Source organism: Lontra canadensis, unplaced genomic scaffold, assembly GCF_010015895.1.
Source record: "Lontra canadensis isolate GAN:19392208 unplaced genomic scaffold, GSC_riverotter_1.0 scaffold92, whole genome shotgun sequence".
Lineage (NCBI taxonomy): Eukaryota > Metazoa > Chordata > Mammalia > Carnivora > Mustelidae > Lontra > Lontra canadensis.
In genome coordinates this window covers 3,679,863-3,702,537 of record NW_022631086.1, presented here as the reverse complement: position 1 = coordinate 3,702,537, position 22,675 = coordinate 3,679,863, and the positions used below count along the sequence as shown (strand labels likewise).

The window sequence follows — 22,675 nt, the reverse complement described above, 5'->3', positions numbered from 1 at the left end:
TGAAATAAGTCAAGCAGAGAAAGTCAGTTATCATATGGTTTCACTTACTTGTGGAGCATAAGGAATAACATGGAGGACATGGGGAGATGGAGAGGAGAAGTGAGTTGGGGGAAACCAGAGAGGGAGACAAACCATGAAAGAATGTGGACTCTGAGAAACAAACTGAGGGTTTTGGAGGGGAGGGAGTATGGGATTGGGTGAGCCTGGTGGTGGATATTAAGGAGGGCATGTATTGCATGGAGCACTGGGTGTGGTGCATAAACAATGAATTTTGGAACACACACACACACATAAAATTAAAAAAAAATTAAAAAAAATTAAAAGTATTAGGGATTCCAAGAATATTTTGGTTAGGTATAAACATATGACCCAAGTCTTGTTTCCTTTCCTCCAGTTCAGATCATCCAGAACTGACCCGTTCCTGAGTCCTTATCTCCTTCATGGTGGAAGGCCTTATACTTGGTAGTTAATTGCTCCATAAATTATGTTGAATTAAGTTGAATATGTGTGATCTGTAATTGATCCCCATGGTTGAAGAACATCGTATCCTTGATCCCATTTGCCCTTAACAGTCCTGAGTAAGACACAAGTTCATAAGCCTTAACTGAACCAATTTCTGAATCAAAGAGAACAAAACCTTATGGTTAGAACATGCTTCAGTGATCAAAAGTATCAGGTGTAAAATGCTATAAGACCACTCTGGGCTCACTCACTGTATTTGCAGAATTAGAGTTTTTGCTGCCTTGAGTATATAGACCAAAGGCATAGCCATTAAGAGGTCTTTCCAGGGGGCGTCACCTGCAGAACAGAGGGTGATCTAGGCAGTGACCTGATTTTAGTCTCCTACAGAAAAGAAGAGACTATTCCTATATTATCTGTAGTGGAACATTTACTCTAACTTTTTCATCTTCCTGGATGCAGCCTTCCCACATTTTAGAGAGATTAGTTAATTTTTGTTTGTTTTGTTTTGTTTTCATTTGTTTGGTTTTTGTTGTTTTTATTTTTTAAAATTTTTTATTGTGTTACATTAGAGACTAATTAATTAATAAAGAATTTTTTGTGTGGGACAAGTATCTTGTCAAAGACTAGAGTTTTACTTTGGAGTTTTGTTCTGTGTATGGTCCTTTCCTTAATATAGAAAGGACCTTCTTTAATCTTGCAACATTGAGACTGGTAGCGCAGACCTGTAGATGGTATCAGCAACCGTAGTTTCCTTCTCTAGTTACTCGCTGGCATGGGAAAATGAAATCAGGTGGCTTGTATACTGGAGTGGCTTTCATATTTTTGTGAAGTTCCTTGTCTGTCTTCATGCATTCATTTATTTACTTCACAGATACTGTTAAGCACCGACATTGTTGGAGATGCTGGGGGATAAACAGGGAACAAAGGGAAGTCTCTGCTTTCCTGGTGCTTCTATTCTGGTCTCAATCAGAAAACATTTTTGGGTGGAATCACTGATGGTGGCAGGTTCCGTGTTTGGGAACACCTCCTGGGGAGGACATCATAATCTGTAGTTAACTGTGTTCCCGAGGAAGGGCCATCTAAGCATTTGGGGGTTTCGTGTCTCCCTAGCAACTTTTATTCTGAACACTGAGCAAATTGAGGAGTTGAACAAATCACATTAGAGTAATTACCGTGTGCTTCATGGTGTTCTCAGCCCATTACCAGTAACTGACATTTCAGTTTTGTTACGGGTCTGTGCAGTAGGCAGTGCTGGTACCCTGTCTTACAAACCAGGGAACTAAGTCACTTGTTCCCCTAAGCAAGAAGCAGGACTCGAATTGGTACCCAGGCTCTTCACCATGGCCCTGTCTGCTTCTACCTCTGGGTGAGAGATTGCTTGTTTTCCTTCTCCCACTTGGGATTTCTTTGAAAGTTTGAGAGTATTAAGTGCCAGATTTGGGGGCAGTGGAGGGAGTCTGGGCCTCTCTCCCTGTGGTATGCATTCTTTGGGAGCTCCCTTTCCTTTTCCTTCCTTCCTGATTCTTTCACATTGAATTATGTGTTTAATTTGTCTGAATGGTATGTGTTTAATTTTACTTAATGATGTGTGTTTCTCTCCATTCCACTAGCTGTTCTGTAAATTCCTCGAAGCAAGGATCTGGCAAATAGGTACATGTGACAAATGGGTCAAAGCGTGTATTGCAAATTCTAAAATGATTAGATCAGTTTACTTGAAATTGGGGATTTTCCTGTCCTTTGTGGGACCGCATAATAGTTTAATTTAGCTGTTGACAAATGTTTAACTGTATTCTGATCAGTGGGATGTGAATAATAGGCCATAACATGTTGGAATAATAAGACTGGGGCAATACTTTTTTTTAAAGATTTTATTTATTTATTTGACAGAGAGAGAGATCACAAGTAGACAGAGAGACAGAGAGAGGGGGTGGGGGGAAGCAGGCTCCCCGCTGAGCAGAGAGCCCGATACAGGGCTCGATCCCAGGACCCTGGAATCATGACCCGAGCTGAAGGCAGAGGCTTAACCCATTGAGCCAACCAGGAGCCAAGACTGGATCAATATTACTGAAAACCTAGCGTCTTCAGCATGTGTATTCCTTGGGAAGAGGTCTTTATGCCACTGTAGGTGCTGTTTTTAGGTAGGGAGCAACATGGCATTCCTACTTGGTAATTCTCCTACGTGTTAGAGATTTTTAATTATTTGAGGTTAGGTCATTGGTATTTCCTCAGAATCTTCAAGGACATTCTGTCCCTCCTTGCAGGGAAATGTTCTTCTTCTGTATTCTTCAAGTTCTCAATCTCTGATCATGTGGACAACTTTCATCCTATCAAGAACCCGCATTGCACCTCCCCCACAGCTTTCTCTGTGTCCAGATTACCTCCTCATGCTCTCAAGCTACTCCTGAAATCCTTTTCCCTCAGTGAAATTCTTCAGTTAATTAAAAGAGGAATCTGGCCTGATCTTCATTTCTACTTATTACTCAGGGAAGAAGTTTAATGAACATTCATGGTGCTTGGTTTCTTCCCTTTAATTTTAATGGACTTATTTATTGTGCCCATGAAAACTGATAGGAATCTCTGTTTTATGCTTTACTTTGCACAGTGAACTTGCTTGGCCCGGTAAACATGGATTTCAATTCTGCCGGTCCCTGGTCTCTGTGTATTTTGTCTAAGAAAGAGTTTATGACATGTGGATGAAGAGGTACTGAAACCCTATTACATTTGTGTTGGTTTATTGGGGCTGCTGTGAAAACGCACCACGGACCGGGTCATGAGACAACAGAAATTAGTTTCCTCCCAGCTCCAGAGCCTGGAAGTCTGAGATCCCGGCATTGGCAGGGCTGGCTTCTTCTGTGGCCTCTCTCCTTGGCTTGTAAATAGCTTTCTTCTCCCTGTGTCTTCACACAATCTTGCCTCCATGTATGTCTCCTCTTCTTATAAGGACACACCAGTTATCTTGGATTAGGGCCCATCCTGATGATCTCATTTTAACTTAATCACATCTTTAAAACTTTATCTCCAAATGCAGTTGCTTTCTAAGAGCTAGGGGTTAGGTTCAACATATAATTTTGGGGAGACACAATTTGGCCATAACAAAGTTTAAATGTATAACACGGTTGTCCTAAACTTTTGTGATAATTAAAACAAAAATTCCTTTTAAAGCTGAAAAATGGGCGAGGGAGGAGGACATCCAGATAGAGAGAGGACTGCAGGATATTGCTCGTGATCTGGCTTAGAACTGGCTAAGTGATTTAGGCTGAAATTCATAGTAATGAAGACTTTTTGTTCAGATTCAATGACAGTACTTTCTAAGTACCTCTAAGGTTTCGTGATTCTCTCTTAATAAGTGTTTGTAATTAGATCTTACTGATTATCTGGGAAGATGCATGGAGGGGAATTTTTATAATCCCATGTTTCATGGATAGAATGTGAAGGAACAGAGCTTGTGTCCATTAGGCCTTGATCTGAATTCGAGGCTTTTTCTTCTTGGAGCAAGCTGAAGAAGATGGCTATAAAAATCCTTCTCTTGGCATCTTACCAGCCGTGTGGCTGTGGACAGGTTATGTGTTCCCCATGCGCCCTAATTTAGGTATCTAGAGATTGGGAAGAGAGCTGTCAGGAGGCTTTCCTTGGTTCTGGGCGCTTGTTACTACTGCTCATGTAGATTGACGCCATTGCTCTGTAGACGACCCTGGGTGGTGGGTCCTGGAGCGCAGCCCCTGCAGCCCTGGGGCTGGAGCTCCGTCTTCATACCTGCCACCTTGGGTAGTCTCCGGGGTGTGTCTGACTCGCATGCCCTGATGGCCACTTGTGGCTCTCAGCTGTCAGAGTGGAGCTGGGCTTATGTCAGTGTCTCTAATCTGGCCTGCCGTGTGATGGAGGTGTCACTGGAGGGAAGATGGGTAGTTTCTGACGGATCATCTTATATATATGTTTTTTACCTCCTCTTCCAGTATTTGATGGAGAACCCAAATAGTGATAAGGACATTGTTCTTTTTATATCTTCTCAGGAGGCAAATGATGACAGTGTGTGGGGCAGAGGTGTCATTTAGCCTAGCACATCGGCTTTTAAGATCCACAGACGTTAGTATGGCCCAAACCCAGTACCAGAGTACCCACCTGGCAGAGCTTTGGTGAGGGCTCAGTGAGGGTGTGTGTGTATGTGTGTGTGTGTGTGTGTGTGTGTGTGTGTGTGTGTTAGAGGACAGCCGCATGCCTTCCACCTACTTTAGGCTGGTTAAGTTGAATTTTCATCCTCTGTGTGGGATTAAATTTTTATAAGCCTCAGTGTTGGAAACACTAAGGTGGCATTTATTATTAGGCTTGAACTGACCAGTTGATTCAGTGTAAAATTTTATTCCAGTAAAACCATTGAAACAAGTCGACCAGAGAGTTCTCTGTATAGGCATAAAGAACCCCAAGTTCTGAGAGGCTTAGTTGTATAACTATTTTAGTCATTATAGAAGAGCATTAAAATACAACACTGTCAGCAGTATTATTGACCTGGAAGAAGTCCCATGAGTGAACCCAATGACCATTGCCGTTCTCTGGTACCACTGCTGGTGTCTTCTCCTTTGGGGTCTGTATTCATCAGCACTTTTTCAGTCACAAGGGATAGAAACCCAACACAAACAAGCTGAAGCTGGAAAGGGAATTTATTTTAATTTAAGTGAAAAATTATAGGTCTAGAATGATCCTTAAGCCCGAGTAGATCTAGGAGCATATAGGAAATTATTGGAGCATTTTCTTTCTCTCACGTGGATTTGTTTTCAGAAAACTGATCAGGAAAGTGACTGTCAGTATTCTGAAAGTTGTATCCTTATGACTTCCAGCTGGAAAGCAAGAACCTCTGTCTTCCTGTGTCCATATATCAAATATCAGGGAAGATTTTGATTGGTTCTGCTTGGTCATCCTTGAACCTCTAACTGGCCAGTGGGTAGAATATTGCGGCCAGCGACTGTGGCAGGGCTCTTGATTGGCAAGTCCACTGGGATCACAGGTGCTGGGACAGGGCTGGTGTCCCATCCCTGCCTGGCAAACAAACATGTCTAGTATATATAACCAGCATTTCCAAGTTGGCAAGGGTTTAGTGTTTATTCTTTTAGTTGAAAGGGGATGGAAAGGTTAACTGTCATGAAACTGTGCTAAATCCATTTGAAAATCTCAAGCTGTGCAGATCTGAAGACACATCTGAAAAGGGCCCATCAGGTGGGATATACATTGTTTATCAACAGTGGAATAGTTAGACCATGAGTGGAGATACCTGAGGTTGATTTAAATGTGGGCAATGTTTTGAGTCAAGGTAACAAAATGACAATAATGGACTTCTGCTTTTTTTGGTAGGGTTAGATGATTGCCTGCAGCAGTATGTCCCCAAGTTTGAACGGGAGAAGATAAATGGAGAGCAGCTGCTGCAGATTTCCCATCAGGATCTTGAGGAGCTGGGGGTCACGCGCATTGGACACCAAGAACTTGTGTTGGAGGCTGTCGACCTTCTCTGTGCACTGGTTAGTTCAGGAAAAGATGATTTGTGCCATGATGATGTTCTTTAGAACCTTACTCTGTCAAAATCCTCAACATTCGTGGTTGAGCCTAGCGTTGTTTTTTATTAATGATTCATTGAACTGAGGCTTGAGCTGAACACAGCATAAAAAAGGAGCAACAGCATAAAAAGAAATCATTATCTAGACGAAGAGGTGGCAAACTGTGGCCTGCAGGTTAAGCCTGGCCCTTTATCGTTGTCAATAAAGTTTTATTGGCATGCAGCGCTGCCCGTTCATTTCTGTGTTGTCTGTGGCTGCCCTCACGCCACAGTGGCAGAGCGGTGTAGTTGTACCAGGGACCCGGGGGTCCCCCAGAGTCCAGTGTGTTGACTGTCTTGCCCTTGAAGAAGCAGCTTGCCTTTCACAGAAAAAAGTCCGTGTTAGTCTCATTTTCTTATCTTCTGTGGAGAGTGTGAAGAAGGAGACCGTCCTGAATGACAGTGCTGTCTTCTAAACTGAAATGAGAAATAGGTTCTGATTTTCGTGCCTGTTTTTGTTACCATGAAACCTTTTTTATATTTCACAGGTCCTTGTGATATTTAAATAGCTGAAGGGCTGCAGTCAGCCTATGAAATGGAAGCTAGATGGGAAACAATGTGAGCGTAGTTACACTCTGAAGATGATTGAGCTTCGGGTGGAACATCAGTGAGCTCAGTCCTGCCAGGCTCTGACTCTGGCCCGACATCCGTGGCTGCGTGGGCTAAAAACACCTGTGAGGGCCTTGTGTCTGCTAACTGGCTGCCACACGGTGGGATCTGCATCTGTCTGTCTCCATGCCATGTCCAGGATGCACTTTCCCCAACTGTCAGGATTTGGACCCACCCCGTGGCATTCAGGCCGGGTTAAGTAATGCCGCGAACCTGAGCCAGGGGTATATACAATTACATCACTGAGAATGGTGGGAAAGAATGTGCTCCCGATTACGGTGCCACGGCTGCTCTGCGTTCCATCGATTGTATAACACTCTCCGCATTGTGCAAGTTCTTCTTCTTAAAATGGACAGAGCTTTGTCTCCGGCTCTGAGATGCGCTGCTCTTGTTTACAGAAGTAATGGGGAAATTATTTGTGGTTGATAAATGAGCTGCCACAGGGGAGACGCTGTGGCCAAGTGGTGTGAGTGTTGGCCTGGGAGGCAGGCTCTCTGCATTCTCGTCCTGGCTCTGCTCCACACTCCTCAGTCTGTGACCTCCAGGGAAACGGGGGTGTCTATTTTCCCCATCTGTACAGTAAAACTTTCTGGATGTGGCAGTGCTCGAATGTGTGTGTTGCATTGCCCAGAAGATGTCTTAAGAGTCCTGTGTATTATTAAAGCTGTATGGTGTTTTTTTTTTTTTTTAATACAGTGAAACATGTTTGAGTTTACTTTTATTATACTTTCTGGGAAGATCACTTTTCCATGTTTTCTGCTCGTTTGATTTGTCTCTTTCAGCTTTGAGGAAGGGCTTTGAGCTAAATGACTTTGCAGTCTGCAATGTGAGAGGTGAGGAGGAAGGGTCCATTGGAGGCATGTAGTGTGTAGCAAGCCAGGTGATCAACATAGCAGCTGCCTCTCTGCTCTCACCCCTTCCTTGCCTCTTAAAATATTGGACCGAAAGGAACAAAACTGGACAAATGCCAGAACCTAAAGCTGTATTTTATCTCCTACAATTTCCTTCTAATTTCCTTTGTAGACAAAGTTTGACCTCAAACTCATTCTGGACGTGCTTTGTGCAGTAGAATGCCAGTGAATGCATTGGACAAGAAGGGCACGGGGGTGTTCTCACATGACTGCGCCTTTTCTGGGTTGCACAGGGTTTTAGAGCATTGGAGTGAAATGTTTTTTCATCTTGATATAATATAATATCCTTATAGAATGTTCCTGTTGAAATGCATATGTTCGTTATTAAATGCTATCTGTTTAATGCATTTCTACTATATAGACCTTTGTATATATAAATCGGTGATAATTTTTCGCCTTGAACAACCCATCCCTTGGGCAGTTGATGTCTATTTGCAGTTGGCCCTAGGGTTATAAAAGAGGCTGTAATGTAAACTTAGTTTGGTGGATGTTGATTTCGTGATGGACAGGAAATGAATAGAATGTAGAAGAAAGAGGAGACAACAAAACCACTGGAAAGTTCTGGAGAGAACAGGGAGGATAGAATGGATAAAAGTCTAAACTAGGGAATAGCTATGGGTAAAGATTCCAAAACCAGTGAGCAGATGGCCCCAGAGACAGCCAGTCATGGGTAGAGAAGAGAGCCAGGAGACAACACCACTGCCTTTTGCAAATATTGACCTGGGGACTTGATTGTGAGGCAGAGCCAAGACCACTTCTCAGGACTGAATGAGTCGGAGCCCAGGTTTTCTCCCCCTGTCCGGGGCAGACTCTAGAGCTGCTCTTTCAGCAGGACAGCTATTTGCCACATGCAACTATCTAAATTAAAATAAGTTAAAATGAATTAAAATTCACTTCCTTGGTCACACTAAACTATATTTTAGGTCATAGTTACTGGGGGCCGGTGTCTACCATATTTGGACAGTGCAGATAGAGAACATTTTCCTAACTGCAAGTTCTGTTTACTAGCACTGGTCTGGAGGGTGTGATTGAGGGTAAAAAAGTAAAATTGTAACCCATTTTCATTGCCAAATCAACCAGACCCTAGTTACTAAGGAAGGCATATGTGTATGTGTGTATGTGTGTGTGTGTGTGTGTGTATGTAAATTATATATAAATTAAATATTTTTTAGTTAATTAACTAGAAACCTTATATATGTCTTAAAGATTTTAGTTTGGAGAGAGAGAGAGCATGTGTAAGGGGGGAGGGGCAGACAGGGAGGGAGAAAGAATCGCAAGCAGGACTCCATGCCCAGCTCAGAACCGGTTGCAAGGACTCCCATCTCCCAATCCTGATGAGATCAGGACATGAGTCAGACGCTTAACTGACTGAGCCACCCAGACGCCGCATATTGTTTAAGGTTGAAGTAGGTTGAGAAAGGGAATAAAGTGGGGATCGGTAGCACATATCAAGTGATGTCCCTAAATGTATGATTGAATGAAATACCTGTAATGTATTTACCTGCCCAGAGCACTTCTGTGCACTCTTATATCCCTGAGAGTACTCATTTCATCCTTTACCCATCTATGGCAAATCATGAAAAGATGTTCTCCTTCTTTATGGGGAGAAATCATGCCGGGAAAGTAACCTTTGCTAAAAGTCTGAATTTAACGGGATCTTGCTGATGAGTGTATTAAATGCCTTTAGGAAAAGAATGTGGAATATATCTCTTAGGTTGTGACTCAGTTGTGCCAAGTCAGTGAGATGGTTTAGACTGTGTCTCTGGCCCTCCTTAATCACACATGTTAGATCAGGAGGAATGGAGAAAGAAGGTAGAGGAGAAGGAGAAGGTTCATCTTAGCTAAAATGTGTGTATGTACTTAAGGCACCAGAAGAGTGAGACTCTGCCTTTTTCCTTCTCTAATGCCTCCTGTGTGATTTCCCCAACCAGACCAGAAAATAACCCCGGATGGCTGAGCTCTAATGAAGCAAGATCCCCAGCCCAAGGGGGTCTGTGTGTGTATAGATTTTCAGAGACTCGTGTTTCATTTCTTTCTTGGTTTGTATCTTCTTTATCCTTTTATCTTAGCATAATTTCTGAAGGGGACAACTTTGAGGGAGAAGATTAATGAAGATAATCAAATCTGGTCTGGGAAATTATTCATTTTCTGTCTTTCATTGTGGGGCACTTAAGTCAGTCATCCTTTCCTGACTGTTTCTGCGTTAGAGGTTCTCTTGCATGAATATAATCAGTGTCTTGTTCTCTTCTTGTATGGAATGGGGTGGAAAGGGAAGGAATTATCCTTCCTTTGCTCCTCCTTTCTATCTTGTTAAAATTGTACTCCATTAAAGCTGCATCTGTCCCTCCGTCCAGTCCTGTGATTTGTTTTGGGTGGGAAACCAGAATCAGAGCACATTGAGTGGAATTGAAAAGAACCGGTTAACGAGAAGCTATGCTCCCCCTTTATTTTATATTAAAAGTGGTAGGTTTGTAGAAGATGGAGGTTTAACACTTCTTGCTGTACTAAAGTGCATTTAATCCTCTTTGAGTTCAAGAAGTAAATGTTGTGTGTAGTCAAAGAGTTCCAAGTCATTTCTGGTGACATTTAGTCTAGAAAGCTGACTTTTCTGCTTTTAGTTCAGAACTCTTGGTAGAAGTTGGCAGGCTGAGTAATTGACTGAATGAGGGGACAGTTCCTTTAATCAGTCACAAGTCCTTCAAAACAAGCTTGTCATGTGGCTCTTTATCCATTCACTTGTGAGTCTTTGATTCTCTGGATTTAAAAAGCACGCTGAAACTCCATCTTCATATTTTTGTCTTCTTTGTTGAAGGACAAAGTCATATTTTAGTCTGCAGAAAATGACAGGAAAAAATGAAGGAATATAAGATTTGGATAGAACATTACTGTCAATACAAAACACTCATATGTATTATGAAATTTTACTTTGTAAAATTATGAAATTATGAATCTGTGAAAATTTTAAAGCTTGCAAAAGACAGCTTCCGGTTAATGGTTCTGAGGAGTTATTTTTCTTCTTTTCTTTTTTTTTTCTTTTTGGTTGTACTCCATTCTTTTCAAAATGTCTACCTAAAATTTTTAAAAAGCACTTTTTAGGGGTACCTAGGTGGCTCAGTGGGTTAAAGCCTCTGCCTTCCACTCAGGTCATGATCTCAGGGTCCTGGGATCGAGCCCCACATCGGGCTCTCTGCTTGGCAGGGAGCCTGCTTCCCCCCTCTCTCTGCCTCTCTGCCTACTTGTGATCTCTATCAAATAAATAAATAAAATCTTTTAAAAAAAGCACTTTTTATTTTATTATAGGCAACAACATACATTTAAGCTTCACGAACATTTCACTGCAGTGAAAACCCAGCTATAGTGTCTGTAGCCGATGTCCCCAGAAATTACTTGGAACTTTTATTACTATGCAAACATTGACTTCTTGAACGTCAGGGCATGGAGCAGGTCAAGACAGAACTTGGGGGGAGGTAAGCAGCTTGTTAGTTTGTGTAGATCCAAGGCCACTGGCCACTCTTCTTTTCCTCATCTACTATCCGTCCTGTTTTCTGTCTTCTCCTTCTGTCCTCTCTTGGGCAGGGAGCATGGATGGGGGTTGTGCAGCATGGCGATTGAAGCGTTGTGCCCTTGGTGCCGATGGCCTTCCTTGCAAGCCCACCGCTCCACGGATGAGCTGTGTGACTTTGGAGAATTTATTTAATGGCTCTGTGCTTTAGTTTCCTCACCTAGAAAATAGATATGCTATCATTCCCATCTTCATGTGCTCTTTCCCTGAGATAACACTTGTTGAGGACTTAGCCCAGTCTCGAGATGGCAGAGAGTAAATGTTCCATTTTATTGGTCATTCTGTTTCCCAGAATTTAAATGGCACCACATTCTGACTTTGGAATGCTGTTGCAACAGTATAATAGACCCCAGAAATATCTTCATTTTTTGGTTAAAATAAAGAAACACCAACTTGGGATATGTACATGTGGTTGAATACAGAAATTCATGCCACCTCCCGCCAAAGTCATCTGAGATGTAGGTGTTGTCTTCTGGGATTTGTTCTCTATCTATCACACAAAACTCATTTTTTCAAAGCACCTGAGTCAGTTGAACATTATCCAGAAAGAACACAGGTGAGAAACTCAAGAGGTGGAAATTACACTTCAGGGGAGTTGACATTTGGTCAGTGATGCTGTTTCTGGGCAGGTGAGTCTCACCTGGTGGAAATGCATCCACTCAGGGGCTACTCTGTTGTCTTCTGTGCTGCCAGTATGGTGGTTTGCCAGACACGGAACTTGGCTCTCTCAGACTTTGCATCTCTGTGGAGAAAGATGGTGCCAAACAGGTCGGTTCAGAGAGGTGACACTTGGTGATGAGCTCAAGAGTTACCTGAAGGGGCATTTGGCAATATCTGGAGACATCTTTGGTTGTCACAACTAGGGAGAGGGTGCAGTTGGCCGGGGGTGTTGCTAAACGTCTTGCAGTGTACAGGAATCCTCCCTTTCCTCCTCACCCAACCAAAACACAGACAGTGGGCTTTAAATGTCAGTAAGCCTCAGGCTAAGAAACTGTTCTAGATAGTCAAGGAACCCTCAAAGAGGAGGGAACCTTTGGGCTAGTAGGTAAGTATGAAAGAGAGCTGTTTGTGCAAATATTTGTGGCAGGACCATTTGAAAAGAGGAACTAGCAAGAACAAAGTCACTGGGATGGGAGTACGCTGGAGGAAGGACAGAAGAGGTTGGAGTGGGAAAGATCAGCCCTCTGGGTAAATCATGTAGGGTTTTGTGGCTGTCGTAGGAGTTATTCAAGTTGCTCAGCGGGCTTTTGAGGTAATTATGAGAGTTTGGATGTTGTTGATTGTTTTGAATTTTTCTCTTTGATTTTCTTTTCCACAGAATTATGGCCTGGAAACTGACAATATGAAGAACTTAGTTCTGAAACTGCGAGCATCTTCTCACAACTTACAAAATTACATAAGTAGCCGGCGGAAAAGTCTGGCTTACGATGGAAACACTTCCCACAAGCCCCCCAATGAGTTCCTGACTTCTGTGGTGGAGCTAATAGGTGCTGCTAAGGCCTTGTTGGCTTGGCTGGACCGGTAAGTGATGCATGGCCTTGACTGTCCAATGGGGGGAGGGCCCGAGCTGCACACAGGCCTGTCCATTGTCGGGGAAGTGAGCCGGTCCCTTGCCTGTCCCTTTCACTGTATCACTGCAGGAGATCTGGCTCAGTGGGGGGTTTTGGGGTCCCTGTGGAAGCTCCTGAAAGGGTGAGTAGTAGGAACAATTAAGCTCCCCTTGGGGAAGGCCTGGAACCGTGTGAAGCTGCGCTTGACCTCTGGAGGGACAGGAATTCTCTTGGCTCACTTCTGATGTGTTTTGAGCTAGCACTTCTCTGTCTCTTTTCTGTTTGGATTCCCGTTTTTGAGAGGAAGCAGTTGCATGACCAGGTTTTGAAACCAGCCCGTGCTGTGGCTGTGCTTCTCAGTGTACGGTGCGGGATCCTGGTGCCCCAGCCCCCCCTTTTTAAAAGAACATTTGTTGCTTTCTAGAGCTCCATTTACAGGGATCACGGATTTCTCAGTAACCAAGAACAAAATCATTCAGCTTTGCCTGGACCTTACCACGACCGTCCAGAAGGTCAGTACATCACTGTTGCTTTCTAACATTGTTTCCTCCCTCTGCCCTGCCCAATTCCTCACAGGGATCACGTGCTTTTTGCTTTTCTGTCCCTTGCCATTTTATCCCCATTTCTCGCAACTGGGGAGAGATGAAAGGCTTTTAATGAGATGCATTGTACAGATGGTTTCTGGAAAATAACCAGTGGCCTTTGCATCAAAGATTGCCTTCTTTTGTTTTAACATAATGGAGCTAGTCAGCCTGTACTTTCTCTAAACTGTCTGAGCACTTAATTTTTTTTAATAGAAGCTCTGGAGGAACTGCATGGCCTTAAGTTAAGGAATGCTAAGGAGGGAAGGAGCACGGGAAGGATTGAGGAGGAATTCAGGTTTAGGTATGGGGCAGGGGTGACCTTCCTTGAGAAGGCGATGCTTGAGTAAATGGACTGGCATGACTCTGTGCCTGTCTGGAGGAAAAGGGCTTCCTGTGTCGTCTTGGGGTGCTTTCCTGATGGTCACAGAGGTACTGACTGTTACGAACTGATGGTAGAAAAAAAATGTCACCATGGCAACTAGGATCCTGAGCCGTTCACCTCAGGAGAAGGCTCCCTACCGACTCGTCACGCTTGCCCCTTCTGCGGGCCCCACACTGCCTGGCACGTGAGAAGAAGTGATTTTTAAATGTGTGTTTAAACAAATGAGATAATACTTTTGACAAATCAGCTGATGAGACTTTGTCACTTATCGGGAGAAATTCAACCAAACAGGGGACACAAGAGGTATGGTTTTGGTTTTCCCTTTGGTGCTCATTGAGCGGGTGCTTCAGAGATAACCATGGGTTCAAATCCTACCTCTACCACTAATTAACCCTGGGACCTTGGATGAGTCACTTAAAACTTAGGAACCTCAATTTTTTTGTCTATAAAATGGGAATACTAATATTTACCTTACCAGATGATTTGACAGGATTTCTAGCAGTTATTGTTGAATAAGAAAAAAAGGAAAAAGAAGTGTAATATAATGGCAAATGGTGACCTCCCCCAAAATATAAAAATGTAGGTATATATGTATTTGTAATACACACACATCCAAAAACCTGTATACAAAGGAGTAAGTGCAGTAGGCAATTTGGAAGAAAAGAAAAGTTGGGTTTTCTTTGGCAGGGAGAGAATTGGGGATGGAGCAAAAGAGCCAAACCCCCTCTTCCCCAGGATGGAAAAGAAGCACTTCTTTCATTTACAAAGAATATTACTTGACCACGTGTATGTATTTGTGTAAAATGAGATATAGAGAAATAATGTAAAATATTTTATTTTAAAATAATAATATCTACCTCAAAAGATTGGTATAAAGATTAAATGAGATAAAATATGTAAAGCACAGTATCCACAAGAAATAATAGCATATAGTAGGAAATATAAAAAAATCATGCCTTATACTGGTTTTCTGGAAACAAAGTTGATGATTTAAGGAGAGAAAGTCGACAAGTATGTTGCTCTCTTTTTTTTCTGTTGTTGGTGTTTTTTTGTTTGTTTATTTAAATTTGAACAATTTTTAAGGATGGTCTGAAACTGGCAAAATATGAATATACATGGGAGTATCATTTTATGAACTTAGATTGAGAAAGATGTTTAGCTCTTGTGAACATATGTTTTCTTTAGCAGTTAGAGAACACAGGTGCCTTGGCAAGTGGAATGTTTGTGTGCACACAAATTAGAAATAACAAACTTGATGAATGAGTTGAATGCCTTTTTCTATATGCCGTGTGACAGCAGCAACAAGACTGAATGAGCCAGGAGACTTCACACTCTCTTCCAGTGAGGAGAAGTACAGTTTTCTCCAGAACTTCTTGGCAGAAGGTCTCTTGACTTTTCCGGAAGAAACCTGTCTTTTCCGTTTATTCCTTTTCTCTGGGAAATTTAAGGAATGAAAGTTGTGTCCTTCTTCCAGTGACAAGGAACATGTTCTCTTTGGGTCTTATTCCTTTTGTCTCTGTCCGTGAGGAGAGCTGTTTGCTTATCCTTCTGCTCCTTTTCTTCCCTTCTTCCCTGTGTTGTCATCCGCCCTTCTCTTTCTTGTCACGTTGTCTGCATCCTTCCGTTTAAGGATAATGTGTTTGTCTCCTGATCTGAAGGGTAAAGAGTTGCTGCTTTTTCCCCTGTGAGGAGACTGCACCCTTCTTGTAAGTGTGCCTCAGCTGCCATCCCACACCAAGTCCACAGATAGAGTTCCCGTCCAGTTTTCAGGCTCTACTGTCCTACGAGGGAAACTCGGGTGGGAAGGGCTGTATCTTCAGTCTGTCCTTGTGAAGTGGCAATGACATGAAAACCGTAGTCCCAGGGGTGAGAGATGAAATGACAATGGCAGGCACTAGAGTTCCACTGTGGAAAAAAATGGGGAGAATGAGCAATAGAAAGCCCAGAAGGACTTCTCACAGGAAGTGAGATGGCCATGGAAGCAGAGGAGAAAGAAGCCACGAGAGCATTTACTGGGTGCTGGTTGTGTCTCAGGTACATGTGACATCTTTTTTTTATCACATTTACTTCTCAGCACATCTCTGAGTTAGGGTTTATCATGCCTGCTTTACAGAGGAAGAGACAAAGCACAGAGAGGGTGACAGGTTGCTGAAGCCTCCTCCGTTGATAAGAAGGTAGAATGAGGAAGAGCCTTGAAGGAAGGGGCACTGATGGTGGCTCTGGCGGGGTGTCTGCCCGGCAGGCTGGCCTAAGTCTGCTGATCTGGGTGACCCAAGGGATATGACAGAGATCAGCTCCACTGCCTGGCTCCTGAGGGGTGACTTGGTTCCAGAACTTCTTTTTCCCATCCCATTGCCTTTATGCCAAACAACATGAAGTCATGCCTGCAGCTGCTTCCTCCCAGGAGGAACAGGTGTGGGAACCCATGTTCATGTGGTGGAAGGTAAAAAGGGAGCTCTTTCGTGCTGACTGGAACAGTTTTGGGAGGCAGGAGAGTCCCTCTCACACCTTGGTTCCAATGCTGCAGGGAGCCCATTTTCTTGGTGGCTTCTTGGATCTGTCAGGGAATTAAGTGTCAGGAACCACGAGAGCCCATAGCTGCCTTGAGTTGTGGGCTCTGGTGTATCGAGAGGAGCCCTCTGTCTGTGGGTGATTATCTCAGGAGGGTGGCAGGGCTCACGTCATTTTGGGATTTGTAGTAAAAAATCATAAACACGTATGATTAGTTTTATTTCTAGCACAAGACAACATAAGTATTGTTTGCTAAGATTGGTGTTTATTTAATAATTCTTTCTTTCCAGTGGTTTTAATAGGGGTTGAACTGTGGTAGTAGTTGATGGTTTAGTTCTGTGCACAAGAGGGAGGAGGAACAGCACATTTTTGAGCTATGATTATTCTGTCTTAGAGAAATTGCTTCTGTAGTTTGAGTTTATATCAGATTCACGCATGTAAAAATACATTTCTAAACTTCTTTTTTAAAGCATGTCCTTACTTGGCTGCTCTTTTCCTGAGAATCCGTAAATTTGGGGAGCAATGGAGTAGTATTGTTTCCCACATTTTTTAATCTAGTAGAGAATTTTTTTTTAAGATTTTATTTGTTTTTTTGACAGAGAGAGATCACAAGTAGGCAGAAAGGCAGGCAGAGAGAGAGGGGGAAGCAGGCTCCCTGCTGAGCAGAGAGCACGATGCGGGACTCAATCCCAGGACCCTGAGATCATGACCTGAGCCGAAGGCAGAGGCCCAACCCACTGAGCCACACAGGCGCCCTAGTAGAGAATTTTTTTTAGGAAGACACCAAAAATCTGATTACAGAATCGTATAGGGTAGAGTATCATACATTTCTAACCCAGCACCCCCCCAACCCCGTGATAGTAGAAAAATGAACTCAAATGACTTTCGATTGAAGTAAAAATCTTTGACAATTCCAACAGCGTTGATTAAGATCTTTCATGTCCATGAAAGAATTAGGATGTCCTAGTTTGGGATTAGACTAGACTTAATGGTGCAAAAGAACTGTAAAGAATCTAGTCCCCTTTTTTTCTGTGTACTGTGCCCTGTGGGTGGGACACCTCTGCTGTAGACCAGTTCTAGAAGGTTAACTGTGAGAGTCTGACGTCAGCGGCTTCACTCTGACCACTTTTAGAGGACAGTGGTGACTCCTGTAATCAGCCAACCGGGTTTGTACAGTTCTGAGTCTTTTGTTCTCAAGCTGAGTAAATAATGCTTTGCATTCCAGCCCTTTATTTAATGTCATCAATAGCATACCTCAAGACCACTTTTTTGGCAGTGTGTTAATGAATGTTTTGTTGAACCTTTTTCATTTATTAAGAACTGAGATATCTGATTTAATCTCGGTGGTGCTTAAAATAAACTTCTGTGGCTACGTTTACTCAAGCCCTTATTTGAAAGCTATTCTTATAGGCAGGCCCAGAGCTAAAAGATTCCTGGCTTGTTGGCCAAGGGCTGGCTGAGCGTGGGGTCATGTTCAGGAGCCATTGTTCAGGTTTCCTGGACTTGACTACTGGCTTACTGTTCTCTGCCCAGTCTAGATGGTCGGTGGGTTTCAGTTCAGTTATTTTTCATAGGTTTTCTGATTAAGTTATTGGTCAGATGCATTCCTTGGATGATAAGCTCCTTTGGTCAGGAGAGAGCAGAGCCTTGGGAGGGGTTGGATGCCCCGCTCTGTGCCCTCTGAATTCAGTGCAGGACTCCTTGGGTTGCAGGGTGAGGGGTGTGCAGCCACATCTTGGGCTCCAGGAAGTACCTGTAGAGCTAAGCCAACAGTCTTGGAAATTTTTAGCTCTTACGGTTTTATTCTTCTTTCCTTCATTAGGATTGCCTTGTAGCAGAAATGGAGGATAAAGTTTTAACTGTAGTAAGTATACCTTTTAAAAATTACTGTAAAATTCCTTTCCCCAAACCAGTGGGACTCACATCAATTCGAGCAAGAACTCTGTGGCTAATTCCTTCAGGATATACTTTGAAATACTGGGTTTTGGGGACTTAAGGTCAAAAGGGAAGAATGAAAGTTATTTAATAACAAGAAAATGACTACTGTGAAAATTCCTGTGCTTGGGTAGATGGAGGTCTCTCTCTCTTCCTAACATTTCAGTAGGTACAGTTATACTTAAATTACTAGCTAGGCTGGTAATCAAGGGTACACTGATCTGCAGATTGCACTTTAGGAACATTTTGATTAAAAAAAAAAAATCCTTGGCAAAAACCTTATGATGGAGGGGGGGATGTGCTGTGATTGTTTAAAGAAATTTTGTGACTTAGTCATCATTGCTTCCTCCCTTTGACATAAGCTGGCCTGTGCTCTTTTGATAAGGCCTTCCTCCCACTGATGTTGAGGAATTTAGCAATGAAACAGCTATAAATATATTTTCCATAAATAGGGAGGCTAAACAAATTGGGGGAATGTAAAAAGTGTCACTTCTTGGATTTTCCCCCTTGGAAAAAAAAAAAAATTCTCTTTGGAATTTCCTGATTTCTTTGGTGGCTTAATTTTGAAAGGTTAGATGAAACTGACTGGAGGAAACCACCACATGTAACCATGGTTATTTTTACCTGGAGACCACTTACCAAGGATCTTCATGGCTCAAAAATTTTACCTTGTCAATGTTTGGGGTCGGAGAATGTGAGCCATCGCTAAAAAGATCATACATTCTAAGTATAAAGCACAAATCTCTTTTTTTTTAGATTTTTTAAAATTTATTTATTTGACAGACAGAGATCATAAGTAGGCAGAGAGGCAAACAGAGAGAGGGGGGAAGCAGGCTCCCCGCTGAGCAGAGAGCCCAATGCGGGGCTCGATTCCAGGACCTGGATCATGACCTGAGCCAAAGGCAGAGGCTTTAACCTACTGAGCCACCCAGGCGCCCCAAGCATGAATCTGTTTATTGCCTAGATTACAACAGGAGAAAATCTAGGTTAACCTTATGTTTGCTGATGAATGTTTAGATAAAACACCAAAGATAGAATCCATGAAAGAAAAATTGGCAAGGTAGATCTCCTTGAGATGGAACACTTTGCTCCATGAAATGCAGTGTTAAGAGGATGAAAAGACAAGCCAAAGACAGGGAACAAGTATTCTTAAAACACATACCAGATAAAGAACTTGTATCCAAAATATACAAAGAACTGTTGAAATGCAATAATAAGAAAATAAACCCAGTTAAAAAGTGGGCAAAGGATCTGAACAGACGTCTCCAAAGAAGATAGGCATTTGACAAATGAATATAGGGAACAGTGTTCAGCATCCAGTTTCATTAGGGAATTGCAGATTAAAACAGTAGTGAGACACCACTACACACCTATTAGAATGACTAAAACCCAAAACACGACAACACCAAATGTTGGCCAGGATTAGAGAAGTAGTTGATTGCTGGTGGGAATGCAGAATGGTACAGCCCCTTTGGAAGATACTGCAGGAGTTTCTTGCAAAACCAAGCCTATTCTTACCCTTTGATCTAGCAGTTAGACCCCTGGGTGTTTACCTAATTACAGAAAACCTACGCAGAAGGTTATAGCAGGTTTATTCACAATTGCCAAAACTTGGAAGCAGCCAAGATGTCCTCCAGTAGGTGACTATATAAACTGGCACATGTAGACAGTAGAATGTCATTTAGAATACTCAGGATATTCCAGTTACTTATAAAAAGAAATGATCTGTAAAGCCATGAAGAGCTAGGGCAGAACCTTAAATGCACTTGACCAAGGGAAAGCAGCCAAGCTCAAAAGGCTGCATATTGTATGATTCTTATTATTTGACGTTCTGGAAGAGGCCAAACGACAGAGACAGTAAGCAGGTCAGTGATTGCCAAGGGTTCATTGTGGGGAGGGTGAGAGAGGTGGAGCAGGGGGGTTTTAAGTAGTGAAATTAGTCTGTATGGTATATAGTGGTAGATACATGACATTATGTGTTTGTCAAAACCCATGGAACTATACACCCCAAAGAGTGCACCCTGATGGAAACTGTGGACTCTCTTTTGATAAAAAGCTACCAGTTTTGGGTCATCGGTTGTAACAGATGTACCATACTAATGCAGAATGTTTTTGTATCTTGTTCTTATTAGCCGTGTTATAGCTATTACTGGAAATTGTGTTGGGGTGGGGAAGGCAGTACAGGGAAATGCTGTACTTCGTGCTCAGTTTTTTTGCAAGCCTAATAAAATTGCTTTAAAAAGAAAATCTATTAAAAAAACAGCTGCAGACAAAAAAATAATTCTTCTCGCCTTGTGAGTATTTGATAGGCACAGAATGTGAGTGATCGCTAAGACATCATGCAGAAGGCTGGGAAGAGGTGATTCTCTTCCACCACCAAATGGGGGTTTCTGTGCAGTCTCTGCTTTTTAGTGGCCGTAATTCTTAGAAGAGCTGTACGCTTTAAACAAACCCCAAGTAGTGGCACCATTTCTACAGATTGCAAATGCAAAGTTCACGTGCCTTGGCTTCCTGGAGTAGCATTATTAAAATGACTGCTGGTAGGAGCTCAGGATTGTGGGGGAAGTGCATTTCTTTAAAATTCAGATTGAGATAAACTTGGTTAATGATCGAACCTTCCCTGTTTGCCTCTCCCAACTTGAGGTCAAGGTTTTAAATGGCATCTGTGACAAAACAATACGATCTACTGCGGATCCTGTTATGAGCCAGTGTGCATGTCTGGAAGAGGTTCACTTGCCAAACGTTAAACCTGGGGAAGGCCTGGTAAGAATTCTAGCAATACTTGCTTTCTTTTCCTTTCTTCTTGTCTCTTCTCTTCTCTTCTCTTTTTCTTTTCTCTTCTTCTTTTAATTATTTTGAAGATTGATTTATTTGTGGGAGAGAGAGAAATTGAGAGAATGAGTGAGGGGAGGGGCAGAGGGAGGAGCAGACCCCCTGCAGAGCCTGGCTGGGGACTCGATCCCAAGACCCCAGAATCATAACCTGAACTGAAGGCAGGGGCTTAACCCACTAAGCCACCCAGGTGCCGGAAATACTTGTTTCCTTTTCACATAATAACATACTATCATTTATTAAAGTTTTTTTTTTTTTCCTGACTCCTTATTGCTTTTAATATGATTCTGAATAGAATTAAATTCAATTGTCTTCCATTATTCAGTTAGGAATTTACCATCTTGAACTGTTGGTATGTTTTATGTCTTCGGTGTATAAAAATAAATACAGTTTTTAAACTATATTCTCATATCTTGAAGGAATTGTCTTAACAATTTTATTTTTAGGACTTGGCCATGCAGGGAGATATAAAACATTTACACAAAGGAAAGATGGTTTCTGGGTACAAAACAACATCTGCTCTGAAAGTCTGTATTAGCACTTAGGATGAATGTGAGAAGAGCCGGTGAAACAAAATGATTTCTTAAAAACAAGTTCAGAAATGTTTCATAAGCGCTGTACGAGCCCTATACGAACAGGCCCTGAGCGTACACACCGGCAGATTCCTTCCCTGGATCTGTGCCTCGGTACCTACATCTTCCAGCGGGGAGGCTACAAGGCTCCCTGATGAGCTTTTCAGGGCTGTGAGTTTGAGAGAGCTCGGTTTCCTCATCTGACAGAAGTGAACACTAATAATTACTGCCTCACAGAGTTGTTGAAATCATTAAATTAGATGAGGAGTGCTGGGTACCAGCTGCTGGACGCATGGTTCCCATGCAGTCCTTGGTGGCTGTGCAGGTTCTGATGCTGGCACTGATGAGGACGAAGGCAGCGGGGAGGAGGAAGGCGGCGGGGAGGAAGGCCTAGTGTGTAGGTAGCTGTGGGGAGACACCAAGGCAGACTCCACTCTCAGGAAAACAAAAACCAACTGAGTATTGACAAGTTCAGTCTTAGTACGTAGCAATATGCATGTTGAGACTTCTTGGGTTCACCTGATGGATTATAGTAGATTAATCAGGGAAGACTTCCTGGAGGTGAGTTCATAGTTCTGGCTTGAAGCAGAGAAATACCCCAAATGGGCAGAAGTAGACTTGCTGTTTTCAGATGGAAAGTTCTATAAGCAAATGCTTTGGAAGGAGGAGTTGCATAGATCAGGAGAAGGGGATTCCTCTGTGAGTGAAAGAAACAGGAAAGGAGAGGAATGGGGAGACCCTTGAAGGTGTTAGCATTTGATGAGATTCTTACTACAGAGTGGTGTAGGTTGCTGAGCAGGACAAGTTCAGGGTCAAAATGATTTCTGAGGAAGATCTACATTACTGCAGATTTGATATGTTATTGCAAATTCGATACTACTCTTTGCCCAGTCGACTTTTTTGTTCTTCCCCCTAATCTTATAAACATTTAATAAAATTTTTTTATGTGTGGTACATCAAACAGTGGAAATGTTTCCTCCATGGTACGGCATTTGCCTGTGAGTTTGCTCACCAGGCCTGTCAGCGGGAGCACATTTGGCTTTACCCTTCCCTTAAAACGGAGCCGTGCCTGTTTCTGATTTACTCCCTGTGCCATGTTGTTTAATAATCTTGGCTCATGTATCCTAGTCCGGGTTGCTGGTGGCTTAAGCAAGTCACCCGTGGTGACTGCTGATCCCCCATTT

The 22,675-nt window shown here is 42.6% G+C and overlaps 1 protein-coding gene across 3 annotated transcripts in view; it reads left to right on the top strand.

Moving 5' to 3' along the window:
* Positions 1-22,675, top strand: part of CNKSR3 (CNKSR family member 3) — an 86,201-nt gene that overhangs the window by 47,263 nt on the left and 16,263 nt on the right. For 2 of the 3 annotated variants that reach the window (XM_032836391.1, XM_032836393.1), the window contains exons 2-6: positions 5,806-5,969; positions 12,444-12,646; positions 13,100-13,187; positions 17,975-18,016; positions 20,731-20,850. In XM_032836391.1, the coding sequence (XP_032692282.1) occupies positions 5,806-5,969; positions 12,444-12,646; positions 13,100-13,187; positions 17,975-18,016; positions 20,731-20,850 (617 nt within the window). The remainder of the gene's footprint in view (positions 1-5,805; positions 5,970-12,443; positions 12,647-13,099; positions 13,188-17,974; positions 18,017-20,730; positions 20,851-22,675) is intronic. The other variant, XM_032836392.1, reaches the window with a different exon arrangement.